Here is a 26,111-nt window from a genome sequence, read left to right as displayed (position 1 = left end):
CAGATGTATGATTTGTTTATAACATTGTGGAGATAGATAGTGCAATATGAGGAAGTATGTTGGGAATGTTTACACAAGTCATTCTGCTCCACTGCTCTTTTCCCAGTTAGTACCATCAAATACAAACAATAACATGTACATATCAGGACTTTCACAGATATTCAGTATTATTGTGATATTTCAAAATAATTAATATAACTAATTTAAACTACACACATTATTGAAATATTGTACCGAGTCCTTAACTATATTCTCTTAAGAATAAAATGAGGCTATTCACTAAAACACATTTTCAGCTACTTCAATCAGCCTTCTTGAAGACTTGCTTGGCAACCACACCTTGAACTCTCATCTCCTGCAGAGAGGAAGAAGACCATTGAGGAGGGGGGAGAGGAAAAAGAAGGAGGCAAAGAAGGGTGTTGGGGGGTGTAAATGAATAGTTAGAATCAATAAGACAGTTTGAGTTAAATTAGTGATACACAAACCTTGGGATTGTATCCAAAATATAACCCAATTTCCCCCCTCTCACCACCTCCTCATCCATTGACCTCGTAATCTGTCTCCCAGCTTTCACCATCTACTTATCTGCTCCTTTAAGCCCAGCCCGCTTCCTCCTCCCCCTCTCTCACCATTCATTAGTCTCTCACTGCTCCCTTCTCCTCCTGCTTTAAAATCCATTTTAAAGAGCCTAATCCTCGCTGGCATTTCTTTCCCAATTCTCTCCTGTATTTGGACACAACATCAACAACGCGTTGCTTTGTCCTGAATGCAACAGAGGTATTACAAAATCCTGTGAGAGCTTTTTTGTGGAACAACACTGATTGTTTTAAATCTTAATCAGCACTGACAGATAATCTATAATCATAAAACTTTTACAACCAAACTGAGAAGAACCAACGCTCTACCTCTAACCAGAGTTAGTGTGGCACTTTATTAGGACATTCAAGAGTCTTCTGCCTCTTTTGTGTTCGCCTTCCTTTGTTTTTTTCCTCTCAGGCAGCCACAAAGCTTTTAATAAAATAACTTCTTCCCACAAAGACAACCTAGTGCAACGGAATAAGGCAATGAATAACTCTCTTATTTGCATGTTCTCCCTCATTTAGCATATCAATTTTAGCATCTTTTTCCTTTTAATTTTTCCTTTTCCTTGTTCCGTATCCCCCTCTCTCCCTCTGCTTTGGCCTCCCTTCTTTTCACTCTCTCCATACATCCTTACCAAATGCAGCTTGTCGCCCTCCAGCCAGTGTGTCCAGCCTCGTCCTTCTTTCTCACCCCGCTGTACACAAACCAGGTTGTCTCCTTCCCAGTTCACTGTAGTCTGCATAAGCACAGAGATGCTGTGTTACTGTGTGCAATTAGTATGTAAAGTAGCTCACACGCCCAATCACACAGGGACAAGAGTCTTTGTGTATTGCAAAAGGGTTCAAAAGTCTTCTCTTTTGCTCATTTTTTTTGTTTTGGACACTGTAAGATAATGCTGCTAATTCTGATTCTTGCAACAGTTTCCTGAATTTTTCAAAACTGAAGACTATTAGAGTGTTTTTTTCATTCATTGCTTTCTCTTTCACACACATCACTCAATGCAGACTGGAACCCAGATTTCAGCAGCAGCTGGTAATTGCAACACAAAATCACAGCAGTAGGTGGATCGGCTCTCCTCTCCTCAGACATCCAAAATTAATCACACAAAGCAAACTTCACTGCATCAGCAAGCCGGTACTCGTGTCGAAACAAGTCAATGTGCATATTCAGAAAAACAACAACAACACACACCTGACAGGTACGGCCGTCCACTGGCCCCAGGTCTTCAGTAAATTCTTTTCCGATGACGAAATCCATGTTGAAGTTCTTGAAGGTGGTGAGAGTGCGGATCTTCATGTCTCCCGTGGCCGGGTCATGGGTGATCTCTTTGGTGGGCTTCAACAGACACACAATCTTCCTCAGAGCAAAATTAATATCTAAGAGAAGATAAGTAATAATGAAATTATTATAACATGAGCTATACCTTATTGTTACTTTGTTAAAGGGGGGCTTTGTCTGTCACACAGAGTGAATACACCCTCTGAGAGAGAGACTGTGTGTGTGTGTGGGGGGGTCATGTAAAGGACAAGGTGGTGATTTCATTACTCTGATATGTGCTGCTGCAAATGAAGATGGTCCACTTAATGAAATCAATGACTGATGACCTCAAAGCAACAAAGCACGCTATACACGCTTGTTTAAAATAAAGTGTAACAAAAGTCTGAATGTGCATGCTATGGAAGAGGTGTTTAACTGCGCTTCTGTTAGGCAAGACGATTCATTTGTTTAAAGTGTTACAGCCCTGTAAAAGGTACAAAGACTTTAAGAGTCTTACCTAAAGCTGCGAGGTAGTCGTCCATATTCTGCTGCTCCACCATATGAAACGTGCCGGAGTAATTAGGTTTAGACATTTTGTTCTTTCCAAAACTCCAGACGAGCTGAAATCTCTACTTTCCCTCCTTCTTGCTTTCCTCTCGAGTCAAGACTGGATCCCACAGATGAGCCGCTGCCTGGTTGGATAGCAGTTTCACTGACGCAACGTTTTTGGACAATGCCTGGATTGGACGGGACTAGTGCCGTGTGTTTGCACGGTGTGTGGAGCTCCTCTCTGTTGCAGGCTGCTCCACAGTGAACTCCTCTCTAGTGGAGACTCACACTGGATTTGTGAAATCGTTTCCAGTCAGCTGTGATTCACTCATGCTGAGAGCGGAGTTTTAGTGCAGAACCACATGCAGGAGGAGGTTCGTGCATCATTCCTGCTTCATTTGGAGGGATCCGTCGCAGGCAGAGGCGGTGCTTCGGAGTAGAGTTGTAAAAATAAGACATTTCTGGGTGAACGAACTGAACTGAATCACTTCTTGAAAAAGATCCGTTCTCTCAGTCAATTCAGTTGAGCACAGGGGGGAATGGGGTGCGTTCAAGACAGCTGATCCAGGTTGCTAACATTTAGCTGCAGTGATTCAACAACATTGTATTGGTCATGGACTGCAATCCAGATATAGGACATAATCTAAATTGATAGGCTAACATACTGCCTGCACACACACACACACACACACACATAAAGTTACTGTTTTGAAAAGAGGACAGCTATAAGAATTTATAGAATTAGTTTTTATCCAGTACCTGTGTTTGTTTATAGAGCTTATGGAGTGGCTGTTGTGTTGCTTGCCTGAGACCAAGTTGTGACACGATATGAGAGATGGGATAGTAGGCAAAGATAAACAAAATTGCTGCATCTGTAGATTTCAAATATATTAAAAACTGAGCTAGGTTACGTTTGACAATCCCTGAATTTGCATGGTGAAACCTGCAGTATGAAAAAGCTGGTGGCCGAGCCTGCACGTGTCCGTACACTGAAAATAACTGCTTTACCCATCACTACTTCGGATCCCTAAGGCTTGACACGACTTAAAACATGTGGTGGGTGGGGTGAAGATGCACTGAGCATACATATTAGATACTTGTGTGTGTTCACATACTGGGAGCTGAGCAGTTTGTTAATAGTTCCAGTGGGTTATCTCAGTGGTTAAAGAAATAGCCTACTCAAATGTTTTACTAAGTGAAAGTAGCAATAACACAATGTAGAAATACTTTGTTACAAGTAAAAGTCCTACATTCAAAATGTTACTTAAGTAAAAGTACAAAAGTATTATCATCAAAATAAACTTAAAGTACAAAAGTACTCCTTATGCAGAATGGCCCATTTCAGAATAATATATATTATTGGATTATAATTATTGATGCATTATGTACATCATGGGTAGTAGTAGTAAATTTCACCAAGAGATCAATAAAGTCCCATCTTAACCTATAATAATACATCAAAGTATCTAAAGTTATCAAATAAATGTAGTAAAACTTGCATGTCCCTCTGAATTGTAGTTGAGTAGAAGTATAAAGTAGCATAAAATGGAAATACTCAAGTAAAGTACAAGGAACTTAAAACTGTACTTATTTCAAGACAAGAGGCAAGGGTGTATTTCAGGTTTAGGGAGACACACTCCTGTTCAAACCTTGGGCAGCAAAACTCATATTGTGCATAAATACTGTTCCACTCAATTGTCCAGCACGGCATATACAGGTTAAAGGCCCAAACTGGATCTTTTGGCTCTATAAACAACAAAAATTAAAACATTTAATGGATGAGTTTGATTTCTAGATGACCTATCAGCATTTTTGTGTTTGTCCATGATTTAAAATATTGCCCCAAACATTACTGATGTTATAGTAACAATATGGAGATGGACAGTTTGCAACTATAGATGTCTAAAATGAAATGTTTTTTTGAGCACTTTAAAGACTTTAAAGCTGAGGTTCAAAGTTAATTCTTGACCTTGGAAACAATAGCTGACAAAACACTGATAGGACTAAATTACTGTCTGAAATATTGGTGTAATAAAACCACCACACTGGGAATGAGAGCTGATAACAGTCTTATCCGTGGTCTTTGGGAGGTGTTGACATTTGAGAAAGGTACAAATTTACATAGGAAAAGGCATCATAGTAGTTCAGGCATGAGAGAAGAGAGGGACTGGTGAAAGGAAAAGGAAATTAGCAAACATGTGGACGTAAAAGAGAAAGTGTTATGTTTTATTGTTACTGAATCCAATAAGAAACTGTGCTTTTCTAAGACGTTGGTGCTCCATCACATCTCAGATCTACACATTTGCCTCAGGGGGTTATATGTTAAGGGAGAGAAAAGAGAAGCATCACCGTTAACATTTTTATTACGCATCTTAAACAATGGAAAATGACTTCCAAAGTGGCCCAAAGTATAATTCAATCTAAAAATTAAAATAAATAATGGAAGTTATTTTTTATTGGTGGTTTAGTGGCACATACATAAACAGAAGTACATAAAGAACAGAAGATGAACATAAAAGTGAATAAAATCTAACATCTGTCTGTTATCATCAAGTTGCCTAAAGTACAGTTGAGCTGAAAAGCAACTCTAATCTCATTATACAACCCTGTGTTGTAAAATTATAAATAAGTCTACCTTGTACTTTGTAACTCAACCTAAAGATGATGAAATCTTTACATCTGCTGCTAAAAACCCAACACTAAAGAGCTGATGAAACAAAGTAGCTGATGAAAAAGTAGCTTCCATCCTAAATATTGAAGCATCCCACAAAGATGATGGTGTCTTTCTTCAAATAACTGAAATTTAAAAAAAGACAATTACACAACAAGTGTTCACACATGTTCTGGCTTTATTTTCAATAAACACATCAAACAAGCATTCACGTGACACATCAGATGTCAGCTGGTTATCTTGTCTCTGATTTTACACCTTCATTTTTATTTTATATACGGTCTCCACTAAAATACAAATTCTTTAAAAGAGTGCCTGCATAAATATAACAATATGACGTACTTTGATAAAACTTTCTCTTCTATCTTTTCCTCACTGAGCCGCTTTTCTTGTCTGACTTTTGCTTCTTCGCATCTTTCTTTCCTTTTGACAGATTCTCGTAAACGTCCTCCTTGTTTCTGGAAATGGACAAAGAAAAAGCTGATTAGTGATTTCTTCATATAATTTTATACATCAGCCAACACTGATTAGACACAGTTTTGCTAGAAGTGAATCATAGACTCTGGAGAGGTTAATGAATATGGCTGCTGCATGAGAACGATTTAAACGGACCAACCAACCATGAATCAGTCACTCAAAGCTGGCAGCCAACTATTCAGCGCTCCAAGTGGGACAAAGTTTACAGTGTTTGGAGCTGAACTGTTCAGTGTTGTGTGCTGTTTTATCTTCCCAACTGGTTAATTAGAACATGCTCAGTTGGTACATGAGTGCACCCGGGCTCAGAGGTCACAAAAACATTATTCAGACAACAGAACAGAGACAAGCCGGGTGTCTTGAATTTGTTTGTACACTCCAAAAATATCTATCGTCTTGTTTACCTCTGTGATCCATTAAAGGGGCACAGCATCGATTTTACACATGAAGTGAGGGAACTTTCTCAAATTTGAAAAAAAATAACCCTGACAATGTCATCGGGGGGGGGGGGTCTAAGGAAAGACTCTATTGAGTTGCATTCTGGGAATTGTAGGATCCAGTATTTTTTGGAGCTTGACCCATATTAGAGACTAAAAGTCTCTTGTCTCTTGTGAGTCGCCCATCTTTATGGAACTGCAATAATAATTCACTGGGAAATATTCATTTTCTCCTCTAGGATAGAAGTGTCACCTTAGCTCTTACTGGAGCTGAGAATCGCAAATAAAACAAAGAAAGACAAACTCTCAGATTGCCTCTGTACAAAAGTTTGTGCCTATCAATCTAGTATTTGTTGACATATTTTACTGGGTGAAAGTGAAAGTGAAAACTTTGACCTCCTGGTGGTGCTAGATGAAAAGTTAGGTGGTCGTGGCAATCCATCCAGTTGTTGAAATATTTCAGTCTAGACCAAAGTGGTGGACCAACTTATCAGCCGACACTGCCATGCGTAGTGCCCTTGGGTGGCTAAAAATATAAATCATTTGCTGACGGCCTCATGCTGGACTCCTTGTTAAGAACATGCTACTGGTACATATTGGTACTTTCATACACTGTAGCAAAGGCTTTATAGTTCCTACGTTAATTGTCTTAAAGAAAACAATATTTTAAGACTCAAATGAATAATAAATCATGAGTTAAGATGAATTATTTTTTTGCAGTGTAGTCCCCCAGGATAAAAAAAAGATAAAACTGAGGTGGAGTCAGGCTGCAACTACAGTACAATGCATCCTCCCTCCACCCACAACTCCTTCTCTCTACAACATGAGACTGTCTGCTGACATAAGGCTGAAGATGCTGAGTCATGTTTTTGAAAAGAAAGTAGGGCGGCAGTGTGAGGTTTAGAGAAATGATGTGAATTTATTAGGGACATCCAATTCACACACACACTGTTTTTTATTTTTGTCTCTCTTTTTCATACACTGAGACACACGCCTACTCACTTTGAGACCTTCCTGCTCGCTGGTTGGTGTTTGAGTTGCAGATTTCCATACTCTGTATCGGTTTCCTGAGGAAGAGAGAAACAGAGACATTTCAGATATGACTGGAGGATTACTGAACCACAGAGAGAGGTTATGAGCCTAGTTTAGCCTATGTGGTTGATTGTTTTCTGTCTCTAGGTCAACGTTCATCTTTCACAAGCCACTCTCTGATAACATATTTTGTTGCCATTTAACTAGGGGCTTGGGTGTTCAAATCAGCAGTCAAAAGTGCAAAGGCCTATTGACATACTGTACATATCTCTATTTTCTTTTCTTGAAACTTTTTTTCCCTGTATCAATCTATATTTGAGCCACAAGAAAAGACTAATTCCTAGTGTGTTTTATATTCTGTCTTTGTCTTCTTCCTGGATTTTCTGTCCCTGGTGCTCACCATGTAGGCGCAGTCTTTGGCCTTGGTGGTCTGTATGTACTCAGACACAGACAGGTAGATGAACTTGTACTGGGCCTCTGTCTGCACCATGCCAGAGCGCTGCTCTCGCACCATCTGGATGTATTTCGGGATATCAATATCACAGTCCAGACCTACAGAGGGAAGTGAGATAGGAAAGCAATGGATGGAGGCAGTGTGAGAAAAAGGAAAATAAACTGTGTATTTTGAATGGGTTTTTTTACTCAAGAACTGATTTCTTAAAAAAAAATTACCAATAGTGTCAATGGTCTCGATGATCATGTCAATCACCACCATTGTGCCTGTTCGACCAATTCCAGCACTGCACAAATTCACAGAAGAAACAACCTTAATATAGCTTTTCATCAATTAAACAAGACTTGTTAAACAAAACCTGAATATCATTAACTGTACTAACAAAACTAAATCCACTAATGCTAACGCTAGCATGCTAACATGCTCACAGTGACAATATGCTGATGTTTAGCTGGTGTATTGTAATGTTCACCATGTTCACCATCTTAGTTTAAGATTTTAACATGCTAATATTTGCTAATTAGCACAAAACACAAAGTATAGCTGAGGCTGATGGGAATGTCATTAGTTTTGAAGGTATTTGGTCATAAACCAAAGTATTGGACAAATTATGATTTTGACCTGATGATGGTGCTAGAGGGAAAGTCAGGAGTTCAAGTTATTACAATGGCAATTCATCCAGCAGTTGTTGACACATTTCATTCAAAACCACAAATGTGAATTTCATGGTGTTGCCAGAGTAAAAGTCAAAGGACCACCAACGTTATTAGGGTTCATCCTCTGGGGGCTGTGAATGTCTGTACAACATTTCAGTCCATCCAATATTGCTGAGATATTTGGTGGACCGACCGACAAACTGACATCCCTGGAGCCATGTCGCTAGGGAAAAAACTTGATCATGAGATGATTAAAAGGTAGGAAACTAGAAAAAAAATATCTTTAATACAATTCCTGTTTATTTTTTCTGACATTCCTCTAATCTCGCTTTTTTTATTTAAGATTATTTTGGGGACTTTTTTTGCCTTTATTTGATAGGAACAGCTGAAGAGAGACAGGAAATGTGGGAGAGAGAGAGAGACAGAGAGAGAGGGGATGACATGCAGCAAAGGGCCACAGGCTGGATTCGAGCCCATGCCCCCTGCGGTAAGGACTCAACCTTGTACATGGTGCGCTCACTCTACCAGGTGAGCTACTGGTGCGCCCATCTTTCCTTTTTTTATTGTAAAAAATACTAGCTAGTTACAGCACTTTCCAAATTAGAAAAATATGAGAAGGGAACATCACTCTGCTCGCAACTCAGACATAGGCAAACTGTCGTGTTAAGGGAAAGTATGGGACATCTTAGTACCGCTATGCAGCTTTGTGAACATGCTTACATACCAAAATACTTACACAAGCGTCATATAATCATTTAAGCAACACATTTTTAAAAAGCCCAAGCGGCCTCAGTATCCCTCACATCATACAGGGAAAATTCCAAAAGGATAAACGTCAGTTGACTCAAAACCTTTTGTTCAGATGCTTCTAATCTTAATCCTGAAAATATGTTCATTTTAATCTTAAACTTCTAAATTTTATCACCTAATTTACGATTATGAATTCTGAGCTTGCTAAACAACATTACACTGGTACAGATGTCTTCCACAAGTTCCAGCACATCACACGTTTAAAGGGTTTACGATCTCTCTGACTCGTGGTGCTACCCACCATTTGGCAAAACCTCCACCTGGGAAACATATTGTCATGTCCTGCAACACCCTCGTATCTCCAAATGCATTATCAGCTTCTCAGGAACTGAGAATTTTAACTGTTTGGATTAGGTGGTATTGCAAAGTGCCGAAACAATTACTCGACAGAAAAATTAAATGACGACGATTTTGATAATCAATTAACTGTTCAGATCTTTTATCAAGCAAAAAAGCTAAACACTTGCTGCTTCCAGCCTCTGAAATGCGATGATTTTCTGATTTTCTTGATATTATATTATTTTAAATTGAATATTGTTGGGGTTTAGCTGTTAGTCAAAACATGCAATTTGAAGATATCCTCTTTCGGAAATTCTAATTGGAACTTTTTCTGATATTTCATTGACTAAATGATTAATCAGTGTTTCGAAAAAAGGTTAACAAATTAATCAATGAAAATAATCATTAGTTGCAGCCCTAATGTTGCAATCAGTGCTCTAAGGAATCACACACCTCCACAGTTTGAGCCTGCTTCTAACTATTATGCAGATTTCATGCAGGGCTGCCGCTATTACTTTGGGGCCCCACAACAATATCTCACTAACAGCTCTGATACAATAAATATGTAAATCCCTGACGTGTTCAGCTCTGGGGCACCACAATCATTATATTGGGTCTCCACCCTCAGTTCCATGAGGCATTTGGGCTTCAGCAGTCTAGTACCTGCAGTGGATGATCATGGGTCCAGCATCAGGATAGTCAGCCTGTTTAGAGTTCACTTGAGTGAGGAAACTGAGGACACCACCTGGCTCCTGAGGGACGCCATGATCAGGCCAGCTCATGTACTGGTAGTGCCAGATGGTACGTGAATGTTTTGGCTGTGAAAGAGAAAAAAAATTACGGGAATACAATAATAAAATGTGTTTGAAAAATGGTGTAAGCTTTACATCAGGACAGCACCGACACAGAGATGAGTGAGTGCAGTGAGGTCAGAGGTTGGTGTTCGGAGGTTACCTTGTCCACAGGAGCGATCTCCAAAACTCGGATTTTGTAATCAGCAGCTTCTCGCTCTGACTTATTGGACACCACGTATGGACCAACCTCCTTGGAGCTCTGAGGGTCTGGCCAGTATGGCACACATTTATTCTGCACAAAAATAAAAATAAAAGAAATAGAAGAAAAGTTAACTCATCTTTACAAAAGTCAAAAGCTGTGTGAACTATATAAATCAGAAGTCAGGTCAACTCTGATTTATTTATATAATTATTATTTACAGTTGCATTCTCAAAGGGCTTAAAACTAGAAACCACAGTAAGCCCCAAGGAACAGTGACCTTGCTCCCTCATTGAGTACACAGAAAAATGATAAAATACTAATTATGGAAAAAACAGAGGGGACACAGGAAAGGTTTACTCTATGAGGGACCCCTAGTACCAGATTAATCCTGCTTTTTAAAAGTGTGGGTGCATCTCAGGTCCTTTGCCAGGTTACACCAACAAGGATGAAAGCTAACAGCAACTTTGCCAACTTTTTGCCATCTTCATCCTTGGAGCAGTAAAGAGGTAATAAGCCAGTGTTAAAGGTTCTGATTTAAGTATTGACTCTCATCTATAATATATAGTATAGTGGGTCTGAGCCATTTGGAGCTTTGCAGGGAAGAAGAAGAATCTTAATGTCAACTCTAATGCTTGATGGAAGCCAGTGTGCAGTGACATAGGGTGTGATATTTATAGTACTTCTCATAATGTCAATAAAAGTTAAGTACATAGAATGCATAAAATCAAGTAAAATACAACATTTTAAAAGAAGTGCAGCAGTGTATAAATACAAAGCAAAGTCAAAAAAAGTTTCCAGCCTGTATCAGGAAAGTGATAGCTAGTTAAAGGCTAAAGTGAAGAGATACATTTTAGCTTTCTTTTAAAAATATTTAGCAAGCTGGCTTCCCTGATATCTATAGGTAGTGTGTTCCATAGTTTTGGACAAAGGATGCGTCCCCGATTTTCTTTCGGCTGTTGCTGGGAACCTCCAATAAACCAGCATCATGATGATCACAGTGTTCTTGAAGGCAAACAATAGTTTTTAAATGACAGAAAGAAGGAAGTGCTCTCCAGTTGAAATGCCATTAAAGGTGCATAATAATAACAGATATTTTGACCTTTGTTTTGGCAGTTTGAGAGTTTTGTGGTTTCAGTATTTTCAAAAGGGAAAAAAAAACACTCTTAAAGGCCACATCTGCATTCATGATTGCTGTTTTGATACTGACCCGCCCTTTCTCAACCTCTCTTGTTGTCATGACAATCACCCTCGAGTTCTCCTGCCATACCATCTGCCAGAAATCGTTGACAGTTGTAGCTAGGCACCCCTGGGTGGCAATGTAAACTTTCTGATCTCCGGACTCCCACAGGGTGTTCTACAAACACACAGTGAACGCTCTTCAGTAAACAAACAACAATAAGCTTAAAGACTAACAACACCATGAAAGATGAAAAAGAGAATATTTGACAGTTTTCTGTTGTGTTTTTGTCATTTTGTGTTACTATGAGGCCAGTGACTTTGGAGACTTACTTTCACGTAGTTGGCGTTGATGTAATCTGAACCCACAACATTAGGATCAGTGTCCTGCAGGATGACCCTGGTGTCATTGACTTGTGAAAACAAGTGGATAGAGTGAAGAGACGGTGGGAGAGAGGGAGAACAAGAACATTTGGTTAGTGTCAGTACTATCAAAATGTTAATTTATTCATAAGATTTAGTTAATTTAGAGAATAATGATACTGAGAAGATTAAAAACTCACAGGGAAGAATATTCTTGTATCTGTTTTTGCTCTTATTTTCAGGCCTCTGGCCCTCCTCTCTGCTCTTTTTGACCTTTGCCTCCAACTTTTGAAGAGCCTGGTGGGAGAGAGAGACAACTGTGTGATAGTTGCTGTGTCAATTTCATACTACATACTAATATTATACAATATGAGTTATATACTATAAACTGTGACATCGTACTGTTTTTACTCTTAATGTACAAGAAATTAACATATTTTACAGTATTTCACAGACAGGAAATAATAAAATAAGTCAATCAAACTGTGACTTTATAGTGCAACTCCCGATAAAATTTCACAAAGAGAAACTTACAAGATCCCACTAGAGGTGAGACAATTAGTCGATTCATCGATTAGTTGATCAACAGAAAATTAAACGGCAACTACTTCAATAATCGATTAATCATTTTAAGTCATTTTTTTAAGTAAAAATGCCAAACATTCCCAAGTTCCACCTTCCTGATTGTGAGGATTTGTTGTTTTTCTTTTTATGTTTTATATCATTAATTGAATATCTTTGAGTTTTGGACGACGGTAGGACAAAATGAGCAATCTAAAGATGTCAGCTTGGGCTCTGGGAAATTGTCCAAAATGGGCATTTTTCACAATTTTCTGACATTTTATTGATCCAGTGTGAACACTGTTATTATGTAATATGGCATTGAAACATAGTCAGTGTATTCCACCACCACAAGATGGTAGTATACTATCTCTAGTTTTGCGCACAGAAAGGAAGTAAGTCTTGAGATGTTAAAGGCTTATGGACAGTCAATTTGTAATAAGATGTCTGATGTATAATTAACTTTTTCCCATTTTAGGACAACCCTGTGGTAAACAACAGATAACGCATCATGGTAAGAAACAGTCACAGTAAACATAACCGATGCCAGGTCAAATCTTACGTCAAACTCCTCCCAGAAGCCCGCCTTGCTCTTCTCTCCCTCGCCCTCCTGCTGCTGCTGTGTGGTCTGGTCCAGCTGTTTCACTCTGCTGTCGATATCTGCTGCATTCACTCTGGTGGAGTAATATGGCTGTCAGGAGGACAGACAGAAAGAGAGAGACAAAGGAAAAATCTTATAGAGATTAAAGAAAAAGACGAGCCAATGAGCACAATACACAAAATCGTCAGTCAGGCCACATTAAGAAAAACTCAAAGATGTGAGTAATATTTCTGATCTGTGGGTTGTGCTTCTCGTCTCTTCAAATAATCCACAAAGACCTGTTTCTGTTATTCAAAACTCACTGACATTCACTTTGTTGAATTTGTGCTATAAAGCTGAATCATTCAGATGTGTTAAAAAATTCTGGCATGTTTTATCTGCATTTAAAGGCCAGTTCACCTGTTTGAAATACACCCAGTTCCCAGAGATCTCCTCGATGCCTTTGCGTTTGTAGTACTCCACCAAGTCTGTCAGCGTGTCAAACATCTCTGAACCTCCCACTGTATACCTGTCATTCTGAACACACACAACAAACATACGACATATCATTCTGGATAAACACACATACAGAGAGGTTGTGCCAAATTCTATGGTGTGAAAATAAAGAATAAAGTTTTAAAAGAAGTGCTGACCAACTGAGAAGCGATCATGCGCCAAATGAAAACAAAAGAGGATAAACAAGTATTTGTATTAGCACAATAATACGTACATATCCTTCAATCAGAATGGAAATTATTTTATATTTTGCAATAGAAAAGAATAAAATTGCTCCCAAAGAGTAGTGTTTCTGTGACAAAGACTTGCAGCAAATAATCAAAGTGTGCTAAAAAGTAATTTTTGTGGCTGACACAGTTTACTGGACATAAAATTAATTTCCTTGCCATGAATGTATACTGATGGGTTCACATTCATCTGGTACCAAACAGCAGTTAACTGACTCTGAAGTTTAGAGCTGAGTACAGTCAGGAAACTCACCTGATCTTTGCCACATGCTCATGAAAAGGCCTTTGTAACCCTTCCAGTAATCTCACATTAACCTTCTGAACCCCAGCGGTGCACAAAAACAATGGTTTCCATTTAAATGAGGCCTGAACGGTGTTTTCTATGAGGTGAACTACTGCTAAAAATAAAATGCAAAGGCACTGATGGTGACTGATGACGGAGGAACACAATCTATGAAAACAAGTTTGAGAGACAGCGGTGTGATCTGTTGCTATTCGTTGAATATCATTAGCAGCTGTTCACAGTGAGTGTATAAACACCTAATAATGTCAGGACACAGTTTTTGGTTTCACATATCTGTTTTACTAAATGAATAAAACAATTTTTGGTACCTAAGAACAACTGTTGGTGAACTTCTGAAATAAAACTGTCCCTGACATTTATGACCCATAGCAGAGTTGAAATATGAGCAACACTCTTATATTGCAAAAGACAGGGGGAACTTCAACTTAAAACCTATTACAAAGTGCACGACACAACTTTGGGAATATCCCTCAGTATTTCTACATGATGTGAATCTGTTTCGGGGGCCTAATTCTGTATATTCAAAGCACAAGACTGACCAAAAACAACCTCTAGTTTCATGTACGCATGCACGCCCTACACACACATAGTCACACACCGAAACACACAAAGGAGGACAAATGCCCACCTGACACATTATCTTGATGTGGGAGACCCTCTTTCCTCCAGTTTTGCTCTTCTCGTTTGTCAGAACCGACAGAACAAAGTCTCCAGGTTTGGACAGCGACTCTCTGACCAGGAACGTCTCTGGCTCGTCTCGTGCCACGAGCAGCTTCTCTGCATTCGGTCCAGACAGGTGACCATGGTACCACCTGAGACACAAAGGCACTGATGGTTCATGATGCAAGCCTCTCTGACATGTACACATTTTTAAAGATACTCATGTCCTGAGCTAAATTTGGGTTTGTTTGTGGCAACGGTTCACTGCTGTGACCTGCAAAAAAGACAGTGTCTCTTCCAAAACACAACATTCTCCATCTCCTCCTTTTTTCACTGCTTCCTACTTAATGTGAGCAGAGCACTGTTAGGGCTGTGACTGCAGTGTGAATGTATCAGTCTATTCAAGGCTAAGCGGTTGTCAGACACTCACTGATGTGGTACAGTGGACTGTTGTGCAAACTACACGGTGAGTAGAAATAGAAAGCCACAACAGAATTAGGCACTTTACACTGAATAGTTAAAAACAGCATGTAGAGATGTTGTTGTTACAAGAAGGTCATATTTCTGTCCACCACTGTACTCTCTGTTTGTGTGTTTGTGTGTGTGTTTGTTTGCGTAGTGTGTATGAATTAGTGAATGCAGACCCGGGCAGGCTGGATTGTGACTTAATTTTAGGCACAGTTCTCGATTTCTTCTTCTAAACTTCCTGCTTTGCGGTCGGAAAATTTCTGATGACACATTTCGTGGCTGAAGAGGCCAAAGTATTTATAGCCTGCACCCCCACCCCCCGCTCCACACTGCGTCTGCTCTCTTTATGCCTTTTGAACATGCTTTTAATGATTCAGTTCTTTGATTTACTCACTTGTCAAATCACGGTGTATGCTTTTACAGAAACTGAAATGAGACTCCACCTGATGGTTTTTAATTACAGCAGGTTGCATGAAGCACCTGCAGCAAAAAAAACATGGTAGCATCCGTGCAGTTTTGCAGAAGCTAAAGAACAGTCGAGTATAGAGTACTGTACAGTAAGTGGACAAGTTTAAGACAACAATTTAACCGTGCACATCCTAGACTGACATGATTGCATGTTAGTCTGGTTAAACATGATTAGTCACACGTGATAATGCCAACAGGTTAATGGACTGACTATCTTTATCCTATTTTCTGAGGTGAAATAAGCTGCTAGATACATGAGAACAAACATAAAGACAATTACACCTGCTGAGGTGTGTGTGTGTGTATAATCATGGTTTGAGATGAGAGAGATTGAGTGATATGAGGAAGACAGCGAGTGAGCAAGAACATGATGGAGTGTGCAATAGAGGAAGACAAGTGGGGTCTGGCCATTACTTTCAAAAGTGTCAAAACTTAAAGTTTCCAACCGCAGCAACAAAAGGGAAGTTAGACAACTCTGGGGGGGTGGCAGCTAGGGTGAAGTATGCATTCACACACACGAGATAGAAAGTAGTGTCCTCCCTGACTCATAAAAGGAGTGCAACTGTTTAGTTTATTTAGCACAACTAATTGGACATTAACCTACTTTAAGCAGCCTACAGTTGCAAAAAGTTTCCATCTGGAAAACTCAGTGTCATGGAAGTAAAATATACAATGTGAGCAAATTAGAATGAAAACACTAATGTGACATCTTTTTCTTGTTAACCTGCATTTGACAAACAGCGCCATGCGCGCAAACACAGATGTTGGAAAATATCTGTAAAATTATCTAGTAACTATATTTAGTAAACAGAGATGCTTGCAAGATACTGACAGCTACTATCAGTAAAATAGTTTAAACTATAAGTCCTGTATTCAAAAGAAAATTTTACAACTCTGAATTAAAAGTACTCATTTAGAATATTAGTTTCTGTCAGAGTGATATCACCATTTAAAATATCCCAAATTCAAGTTATTTTATGAATATGTTGAGACATGTTTATTCAGTTTGGGGAATTGTATTGTTTCCAGAATATTTGACAAGTAAAATGAATTGAATTGAAAAAGCTGAAGTAACTTGACAATGTTTCTAAAACTCCTGTCAAAAGACAGAAAGGTTGTTCCTGTCAAGTTTACATTATAGAGGTACAAGACTCTTCCCAACATAATGACATTTTTTAGTTCATCTAATGTTGAATGTAAAATCTTAATCTGCAAAGCAACCAGTAACTACAGCCAATAGATACTGAAAATGCATTGAAGTAAAAAGCACAATATTTTCCTCTGAGAGAAGTGTAAAAATGAAGCAGGTACTTAAGTTAATGTGGAAATTCTCTTTTGTTTTGTTTTTGCAAACGTGCAAATGGTTGCATAAATCATTTCCAGAATCTCCTCATCTGTGTTTATTAGGAAACAGGTCTCTCGGACCACTGGACCTGCATTGGCAGGTTTGTTGTCACTTCAAAGATTTCTCCACCATTACAAGAGTCATTATTGGAGTGATTTTGCTGAATGGTTCAAATTAATACCGGACATTGCCTCTTTTGAATCACTGATCGCAAGGACTAATAATTTTTAAGGGAATTTCAATCAAGTTTGGTCTCCTTTTTCAATTTATATAAAGAAGTCTTAATGTGTTGGAAACGTTAAAGCCCCCTTCCTCCACTCAAAAGTGTTTTGCTGATAGTTACTTCACTTGGATGTTTGACCTTCACTTTGCAGAATGATGCATCGGTTTGACACTAGACACTATTTACAAACACCAGCGCTAATAGCCACACGCAGTTAGAGTGAAATTATTAGCGTCTTCAGAGAATTGCTGCTATGTGAAGCGGATTTATAAAGGGGCGTCACACCTGGACTTTCCAGTGATCATGGCAGCAGTGATTGTAGCCAGGCGAAGCAACAGCGCATCACAGTACATCATATGCGCACAGGTGGCAAAGAGACAGTACAATACCTGATGTTCACCATGAGGGAATGAAACTGTAAAACAATATAAAACCTGCTGCTGTGAGAAACGGAGACGATTGTTACCCACTGTCACAGTCCAGCATGGAGCAGAGTAGGAGAGAAAACAGCTCTCTGTGCGCCCAGAGGCATGAGGGAGAGTGCACAGTTAAAGCACCCCAAATAACAATCACTCTGTACTGAGTGAGTCATAGAAAAATGAGAGACATCCCGCAGATAGAAACGAATGAACGAGCAGGGGAAGTTTTTAGATAATTAGAATGGTTATGATTATAATTAGAATAAGTTATCTTTCAAATCAAACATCTCTTTCCACATGAATGGAAAGTGTTCTTGCAACTGCATTTGTGACATTTTGCATGGTTGTTTAACCATGTCATGTGATATGCTACTTCAGTACACCTTAACAAAAAAATATTACTGGGACCACTACAGAAAATTGCAGATGAACATTTAACAGACGCAAACCAATGGCGAATTGCACTCAGCTGCAAAACTTTATGGGCGTGTTATCTTTTGTGAATCTGACCTTAAGACAGCGCAGATAGCTGTTCCAAATGATGCACAATTTATGGTGCTATTAGCGGCCGCAATTCATTCTTTGTGAATTCGCCCCTAAGATTGAACTTTCCAGTGAAGTTGGAGACATCCTATGTTTAGTACTTAAACCTTTGAAATGAACAATATTTGCATATTCTTAGAACTGGGATTTTTCCATGAGGGAGAAGGAGAACACAGATTATTTTAGGTAATAAGGTAATAAACTTTTTTGTGGAAAATCATATCAGACATTAATTATTACTCCAAGCAGAGTATTTTTTTTTTCTCTCTTTAAACTTTCTCTCTTTCTGGAGGAGATCTTTGATTTAAAAAGAAATTTGAATTACAAAAATATTTCTGTCTGGAATGCAGCAGAGTAAAAGTATAAAGTCTCACAAAATGGAAATTTTCAAGAAAAGTACAATTGTACATTAGTACTTTTGCTACTTCCCACCTCTGATAATGACCCTGATCACATGTAATGCATGAGCTGCAGCAGCGAGGTAGATATAGGAATGAAGCTTGGACAGCTGTGGGCTCCTTTTGTCTGGAGTGAGGATGTATATTTTCACTGACTCACATTCTGACAAAGATGTTTTTACACCACAGTTATTCAAAAGTGGCTTCAAATAAAACGCCTTTCCTCCAGAGGAAAATGTTTAAACCCCATGGAATATCAAGACACTTATGATCTCCAGTAACTAAACAACTGTTAGAGGAATAATGCTCGCCATAGCTGACTATAGTTGGCTTAACCACCTAACCAAACACTATTACACTTAACCCGAGAGTGTAGGGGGAGGCAGCTCAGAGACACCAGTGAGTGTGGGCCACATTAACCTACAGAGGGTTAAACAGTGAGCATGGAGGTTGAAGTAAGAGTGCACAGACCTCTCTGTGGTGGGGTCGGAGCAGTTGAGGGGATATTTGAGCTCAATGATTGTGCCGTCCTTGTCCTGCAGGATGCCGTTCTCCGCTGTGTAGTACTCCACCAGTTCTGACAGGGTCGCAAACTTCTCCCCGCCATAGAGGTCATAGTAGTCTCCTGTGTTTTGGATTCGGATGTGGGTCACCAGATCGCCCACCCTGAGGAGATGAAACAGTCAGGTTACACCAACCGTCAAAGTTTTTCCTCGACAAAAAAATAACAGTAAAACATCTCTATCTCAGGATCTTTTAGGTATGAAAGTTTAAACTGCAAATTAATGTTTCTTCAACCTTTATTTGCTTCAAAAGCCGAAATGTGTTCAGCCACAAATCAGTTTGTGGGTGAGTTTCATTTGATTTTCACAGATTCTGCAGCTGAACCCTATATATGTACTATATACTGTATGTTCTGTATACAATAGCTATTTGTCTATGACACATTCATGTGAACTTTCAGCATCAGTATCTGTGTTCTCTATCATGCAAAGACTGCAGTTAATACAGTGGTTTTAACCAGAATAATAAAAGAGCTTTTCTCAATGTTGGTGTTTCCTCTAATAATTTAGGACCAGGACGTTTTACTGTACGTTGTTAGGTAATCCTAAGAAAAATATCTGAAAAACTGAAAGAGTCATAATTCTTAAGTCTTTTCTAGGTTTGGGGCATTTTAGAGCCAAAGTCAGCAGCTCACTTAGAGGTCTGTCACAAAGCTAACACATCACATTCATGCAGTTTAAAAGCTCCAGTCCACCTGATCTGTTTGTCTTTGGGACGTAAAATTGTGAACATGAGAATATGTACAAGCTTCTCAAAAAGAGAAAAGCCAAGAAAGAGTTTTTTTAATTTTTTAAAAATGGTAAAAGGGTAGGGCGAGTATGAAATGCTGCTAATTATTTTTTCACTGTGGGGGTCAATTATTCAGAAAATCTACAATTTAATTTCAACTTTTAGCTCTTACAACTATGGACTGCTGTACTGTGATCAATAACTTACTGATCGCATACACTCTGCCTGCCTTAAAGGCCTAAACAGAAAAATGAACACTGGAACTGCAATTCTCACAATATACTGAACACCTACATGAATACAACCCAAATCCCTCTGTAAAATTTAAACTTTGACCCCTTTGAACTGAAGACTGCAGCACTGTGATCAGTATTGAACTTGATGTTAAACATTCAGGGGCGGAGCGCAAGCTTTACATCAATTAAACCTCATGAAAACATGTTATTTAATAAAAATATAATATGGCATTTCATTTATCACATTTACCTGTATTTGTTTCGATTGATTTTATTTCATTTTTAGTAATTATTTTTATTCTGTTAGAATTCTAGTTTTATAATTTTAAGTAATGCCCACTGAATTATTTTATTCATTTGTAAAAGTATTTGAATTTCAATTTAGTCTTTAATATTGTTAATAACAACCAAATCAACCACATTTTAAAGCCAGATCAACATTTATCTGTACAATTGTATGTAGTAAAAACACATTTATAAATGCAATGTGTGTTGTTATCATACCAACACCATGCAGTGGAAAGTTTGATTTCCGTCCAAAGTAAGAATATTTACATGTTCAGCACGTCATCGTCTCAAAGTTGTAAAACAGTTTTGTAATAAAGTTTAAAGGCAGCAGATGAATTTAGGAAGTAAATAAAAAAGCAGTAAAGGTTAGAGTCCAGTGTTTGCATCAGGGTTTGCTGAGCTGAACCACCCATGTGCTGCGACAATCTATCAGGTTCTATATTAACACAGTTTCTTGTCATTTATGTTCTGCTTTAAGGTTTGGTGAGTGGAAGAGCCACGTGGGTGGGCTTACAGCACAGTTGTACAGAAATGGAAAGTAAGATTTCTTATCAATTTTGGGATCAGAAAAGTAGAAGAGAGATTTTGGGTGTTTTTGCTGACATTACCTGACAGACAGGGAGAAATCTCCAACATTTTTCTTGCTGGGTCGAGCCAAAAAGCTGCCATGAGTGCCTCGACTCTTCAGCACTTCTTCGGCCTGCAGGCCTGTGACGTCTCTGTGGAACCACCTGCATCAACACACAAGTATACCAAGTAAAAATATACTCAATATGAATATAACTGCACCCAGTACACACTCGGTTTACAAATAGATAACACTTGCATCAGATAAATCTCAACATGTACGCCTTTATACACACAAAGACACCCATTTCCTCACAACATTCAGCTGAGTGTGGAACACTTAAAAGTCTATAAAAGTTATTTTATAGACAAAATACAAAATAAATGTACAAACAAATTCAATCTTTTTGATAGAAATCTAACAGTAGTTTGTTTATTTAAGTTTTTCCACACCGCAGAATAAATCTCCACTGCAAGAGAGGCTGGTCTCACCACAGTCTTGCCTAATTCTGAAATGATAAACCAATTAATCTTCTAGTCGACTGACAGAAAATTTACATTTCTTACAATCTTACCAATTATTTGGTGGTTAAATGCTTGTAAATGTTAAGATTTCCTTTCCTTTTTCCATTTTTCTCTTTCACTGAAAATCTATGAATACCAATTTTAACACATCACTGTGGTGTCTGGTAACTTGTGATGAGCATGTGTCAATCACATAATTGATTTTGAAACAAATGGTTTAATTCCCACTAGCATTCACAATTCGCTTTTTACAGTCTTTATTATTCATTATAAAAACTATAAAGACTGTTCTTTATTGTGCTCTTTAGCTCTGACTATAGACCGGAAGAAACACTATTTAAATCACTTTTAACCACATTATTAATCTATCCATCTATCTATCTATCTATCTATCTTAACATCTCCATCAACACCATTTCCAATGGCCAAATTTAGGCCCACTTTTCAGAATAGAATACCACAGTAACAGACATTATACTGTACATCTACACAACTATAACCCAAGAAATACAGGAAAGCTCTGGCTTGAAAGTTCTTTCAGCAACACCATGGACTTCAGTTAGTCGGTGTAACATAATTGCATCAATTCAGACCGAATATCTACTATTTTATCATTTCCCGGAGCTCTGTGAAGATGGACGTATTGTGGTCAAGATCGGCTCACACCCAAAAAACCTTAAAGGGACAGTTCACCCCAAAATCAAAAATTCATAATCTTTCCTCTTACTTGTAGTGCCATTTATGCATCTAGATTGTTTTGGTGTGAGTTGCAGAGTTTTGGAGATATCAGCCACAGAGATGTCTGCCTTTTTTGAATATAATGGAACTAGATGGCACTCGACTTGTGCTCAAGGCGCCAAAAAATACATTTGAAAATCTCAACAGCAATGTCTCTTTCCAGAAATCATGACCTGGTTACTCAAGATAATCCACAGATTTGTAGGAACTATTGGTAGAAAGAAAATAGTCCCTACATGAAATTGCTCACAAAAAATCTGAGGATAGCTCTACAGGTAAGAGGAAAATTTTTGATTTTGGGGTGAACTGTCCCTTAAAAGACCTGTTTTTTAACATCTGGTCTGCCATTCGAAATAGCCACCGATACAAAAAATATGCTCAAATGTTCAATTAGAGCTATTTCTCATTACAATAGCTTTCCAGCAACCCAGCCTCCTCCTCTCAAATTTAAAAAAATCTAAAAATCAGATATAGGGTTAAAATGTACAATTTGAAGCTTGAAATATTATGGAATACAGCTTTTAAGTTTGGGGAGCCCTGTATATGCACTTGTTTTGACAATTAGATTGAGTGTTTGAGCTTGAAAATGTGTTTTCTCCTTCAGCTTTGGGTTGCCACACAGTCACAGAAGGAAAGACCCATCAACTCAAGGTAAAGGGAACCTTGTAAAGAACCTTTACAGAGCTTGAACATTGAACATTGAGGATACAAAAAAGCGTTTCTTACTCAACCGCTGAACTAAAACATTCATCATTATGACACATTTTTTTTACGCAAACAGACACTGAACAGCACACAACGCATCAAAAATCACATGATAGAGGAACAGAGCAGGAACGAGTCGACAGCTGGGGAAAGAAAGAGAACGAGGAATGGAAACAGAGAAGTTGTCATCACAGCTTGCACAAAACAGAGTACACAACAAGAGTTGACTAACGGAGCATTATATTGTCCAGCGGGGGCTTGACTCACCGAACCATGTTGTCTCTTCACTTCTTCTGGGACCAAAGAGAAGGAGAGTGATTGGTGAGAGTCACTTCTACCTGCACATGTGCAGACTCAAAGGCATAAGCACAGTATTTGTATTTTATATCTCTGATTTCGTAAAGAAACAGCCAGTTCCTCACTACTTCCTCACTTTACAGCAGCATACACGCTAAGATAGACGATAAATTACTTTCATTCTCATGCTTTTGCTCTTTCACACACTTACTTCTGACACGTATATCCATTTAATATCAAAACTATCAACTGCACCTCTTTGTATCGCATCACATTCACAAAACAACCCTCAAACTACCCGCACTCTCCTTCTCTTCTCCTTCTACGCTCCCCTCCACCCAATCCTCTTCCTATCCAACCCCTCTCCATCCCAATAGGAAAGCAGGTAAACACTTACTCTTCTCAGCTGCCTCTGAAAACAACTGACATACGTCTCTCTCCCCTCCTGACACACGTCTCTCTCCCCTCCTGACACACGTCTCTCTCCCCTCCTCTCTCTCTTGCACTCCTCTTCCTTTTTACGTCTCCTTTCACAAAATAGTGAAAGCAAGACAGGAACCAAAATAGCTGACAGGCTGGAATTCCTCCAACAGATAGAGACAGGTTTTTTTTTGTTTGTTTGTTTTTTTTAAAAACGACCAAAACAAAAACTCATCATATTTAAAATCAGAGTAGGTTTAAACTCTGGAAACTTGCTCTCTGATGCTCTATCGCTTAGTTTTCTGTGCAGGTCTCGACGAATAGCGCGTCAGAGATGGTTCAAACTCTTCCATTCATCTGTGAATCATGAACGAGAGTGTCTGTCCAGTAATTCCACCTTGGTTACAGGAATAAAAAAAACACAAAACTTAAAGTTTGAGCCTCTCGTGCCTTCACGAACAAGCCCACACTGTCTCTCAGTCAGCTATGCTTTTCCCCTCTGCCTGCCCACCTATCTGCTACTACTATTGTCTGTTTGTTCTTTACTTCCAGGTGTGTATGTGTGTGTGTATGTAACACACAAAGGTCAGAGTCACAGAACACTTCCTTATTTGAAGTTCAGCCCCCCTCCCCCCTTCTATACGTGTGTGTGTGTGTGTGTGTGTGTGTGTGTGAACTACTTTCAGCTGGAAAGCCATTTGCAACTCTGCTCTGACTACTGAGGCGAAAACTCCAAAACTACAACTGAAGACTAGCATGAAGCTGTTAATCTTAAACCATGTGTTTTCATTTTTTCCCCAAATATCACAAGAAGCATGTAGAGGCTTGCAAGAGACACTAGTTTCTCCACAATGCAACACAAATCCACTGCACACAAGACTTGGCTAAACTGCAAGCACATGTTTAACATAGCCACAGGAATTAACATTTTACAACCTGTGAAACAAACAGGGACAATCTACATTAACTTGCAAATCATATTTACCTACAAGAGGTTTGAGAGGTCATATATTTGAATTCATGAAAATTACAGTGTGTCAATTATTTTCCCAAGCCAAACACACCTCATTAGACTGTGAACTGTAAACTGTTATTTTTAGTGTTCTGCAAAAATGTGTAAAGCTGACAATGACAGTGTTTGAACTTTGGGCAAAAAGCTAAGAACAAGTGGAAGAACCTACAATATATATAGTATACTGTAGTACCTTCTCACACTCTACACAAACACACACACACACACACACGCACACACACACACACACACACAGCACTGCAGGTGTCGCTCATCGTGGTTAACGCCAACTATTGCAGTTTGCCTTATTCTCCTCACAGATTCGCATGTTTAACAGTTGAGTCTGGTTTGGCTTCTCTTCCCTTCTGACACGACAGAGCTTCACTTCTCAGGCTGCAGGACGAAACACAGCAATGTGCCAAACGACACACACACACACACACACACACATACAGACATACTGTTTGGTTTTTTCTCTCTCTCAGCCTCAGTGACAGCAAAGATGTTTCCTAGATTTAGTCATTCTTTTGAGTGTCGCAACACATCAGTCTGTTGCAATGCATCAAATTGTGTCTGTGCAGAGGAATTTACTGTACATATTGTTCTGTTCCTTCCCTCCCGTCTAAACCTCTAAAATATTATAATTTGTATTAATATTGCTGAAGCAATTAGTCATTTAATCCTCACAGTCACTGCTTCCTATTAATAAATTGAATATCTGAAATTGAATATCAGCAATATGGGCGATGTCCCTTGGGTTCTGGGAAATTGTAAAAGACATTTTTCACTATTTTCTGGCATTTGGGTTGCACTTCTCCCAAATGCTGTTTGGCTTGTTTAGGGGTTTGAAACATGACTGTGAGACAATTTGAATATGTCTACCATCAGAAATCTTTCCACGCTGCTTATACCCTGGTAGCTATCCCTTTAATATGTCAAGGTGTATTAAGCCATTGTGGGCAATGTTGCAAGTCAATGCAGAGGACTGTTTATGACATTATTAGATTTTAGTATTATTTTTGCATCACTGCAGTGAAGGGTTTTCAGGTATTTAATTCACTGGATAATACAAAAACAAACATTCATTTGTTTGCCCCCCCCACAGAAAATTGAGTATATCGCGATATAAAATTACATACACTGAGATAGAGGATTTTATCCATATCACCCACTCCCAGACTTGGTATTATTCTAATGTTTGGAAATATTAAATCTACATCTTGGTATCAGCATCAAAACACACATACCAATAGACAATCATGGGATACATGAGCTAAATGTTCTTCACTTAAGTTACTGCAAAGTAAGTAACGCCAAAGCACATGTTGAACAAGGACAAAAACATTTACAGACTGGAGACAAGATTTAATTACATGTCACAGGAACCTTTTTCTATTTTTACATTAGCAAATACACTAAAAAATACAAGACACTCACCCACAAGACATTGTAGGAACTTTTGCAGTAGAGACTCACTGGCAGTTTGGGCTCTTCTGCACCAGGAAGTGATGGGTTCAATCCAGTCTCTCCTCTACGTTGTTGTCTGTGATGATGTTCAGTATTTCTCTCCTTCCAAACACAT

At 38.7% G+C, this 26,111-nt stretch overlaps 2 protein-coding genes across 7 annotated transcripts; both read right to left on the bottom strand.

The window, feature by feature from the left end:
• Nucleotide 1: 1 nt before the first annotated feature.
• rbp5 (retinol binding protein 1a, cellular) lies at nt 2-2,787 on the bottom strand. The gene is made up of 4 exons (XM_044209146.1): nt 2,357-2,787; nt 1,774-1,958; nt 1,217-1,318; nt 2-355 (listed from the first exon to the last, which is right to left on the bottom strand). The coding sequence occupies exons 1-4, from the start codon at nt 2,430-2,432 to the stop codon at nt 302-304; spliced, it is 417 nt and encodes a 138-aa protein (XP_044065081.1). The 5' UTR covers nt 2,433-2,787; the 3' UTR covers nt 2-301.
• Nucleotides 2,788-5,217: 2,430 nt separating this feature from the next.
• On the bottom strand, nt 5,218-25,992 carry ptpn6 (protein tyrosine phosphatase non-receptor type 6). Of its 6 annotated transcripts, none has more exons than XM_044208965.1 (16): nt 23,309-24,054; nt 23,068-23,093; nt 20,874-20,996; nt 18,920-19,114; nt 14,553-14,736; nt 13,298-13,414; nt 12,860-12,988; nt 11,937-12,033; nt 11,707-11,786; nt 11,405-11,551; nt 10,156-10,287; nt 9,865-10,019; nt 7,675-7,742; nt 7,403-7,554; nt 6,973-7,037; nt 5,218-5,517 (listed from the first exon to the last, which is right to left on the bottom strand). In XM_044208965.1, exons 2-16 carry the CDS (start codon nt 23,073-23,075, stop codon nt 5,421-5,423), a joined length of 1,749 nt encoding a protein of 582 aa, XP_044064900.1. In that variant the 5' UTR covers nt 23,076-23,093; nt 23,309-24,054; the 3' UTR covers nt 5,218-5,420. The 6 variants fall into 6 exon arrangements, with proteins under 6 accessions (XP_044064900.1, XP_044064899.1, XP_044064897.1 ...); XM_044208964.1 differs by having other exon boundaries at nt 23,068-23,138; nt 23,495-24,054; XM_044208962.1 differs by having other exon boundaries at nt 23,495-24,054.
• Between the last annotated feature and the right edge of the window lie 119 nt (nt 25,993-26,111).

The sequence above is a fragment of the Siniperca chuatsi genome, linkage group LG9 (assembly GCF_020085105.1).
Source record: "Siniperca chuatsi isolate FFG_IHB_CAS linkage group LG9, ASM2008510v1, whole genome shotgun sequence".
Classification (NCBI taxonomy): Eukaryota; Metazoa; Chordata; class Actinopteri; order Centrarchiformes; family Sinipercidae; genus Siniperca; species Siniperca chuatsi.
Note: the sequence above shows the minus strand (reverse complement) of the source record. Positions and strands in the feature narration are given on the sequence as shown.

What these genes read in the sequence shown, in the direction of transcription:
- rbp5 (XM_044209146.1), bottom strand. Translation starts at nt 2,432, where the DNA reads ATGTCTAAACCTAATTACTCCGGCACGTTTCATATGGTGGAGCAGCAG. An exon ending in TGGACGGCCGTACCTGTCAG is followed by an intron (nt 1,319 to 1,773) that starts GTGTGTGTTGTT and finishes GTGCTTATGCAG; the next exon opens with ACTACAGTGAACTGGGAAGG. An exon ending in AGGGCGACAAGCTGCATTTG is followed by an intron (nt 356 to 1,216) that starts GTAAGGATGTAT and finishes TCCTCTCTGCAG; the next exon opens with GAGATGAGAGTTCAAGGTGT.
- ptpn6 (XM_044208961.1), bottom strand. An exon ending in TCCGACCCCACCACAGAGAG is followed by an intron (nt 14,737 to 18,919) that starts GTCTGTGCACTC and finishes TTTGTGTCTCAG; the next exon opens with GTGGTACCATGGTCACCTGT. An exon ending in GCTTCTGGGAGGAGTTTGAC is followed by an intron (nt 12,034 to 12,859) that starts GTAAGATTTGAC and finishes CTCTCCCACCAG; the next exon opens with GCTCTTCAAAAGTTGGAGGC.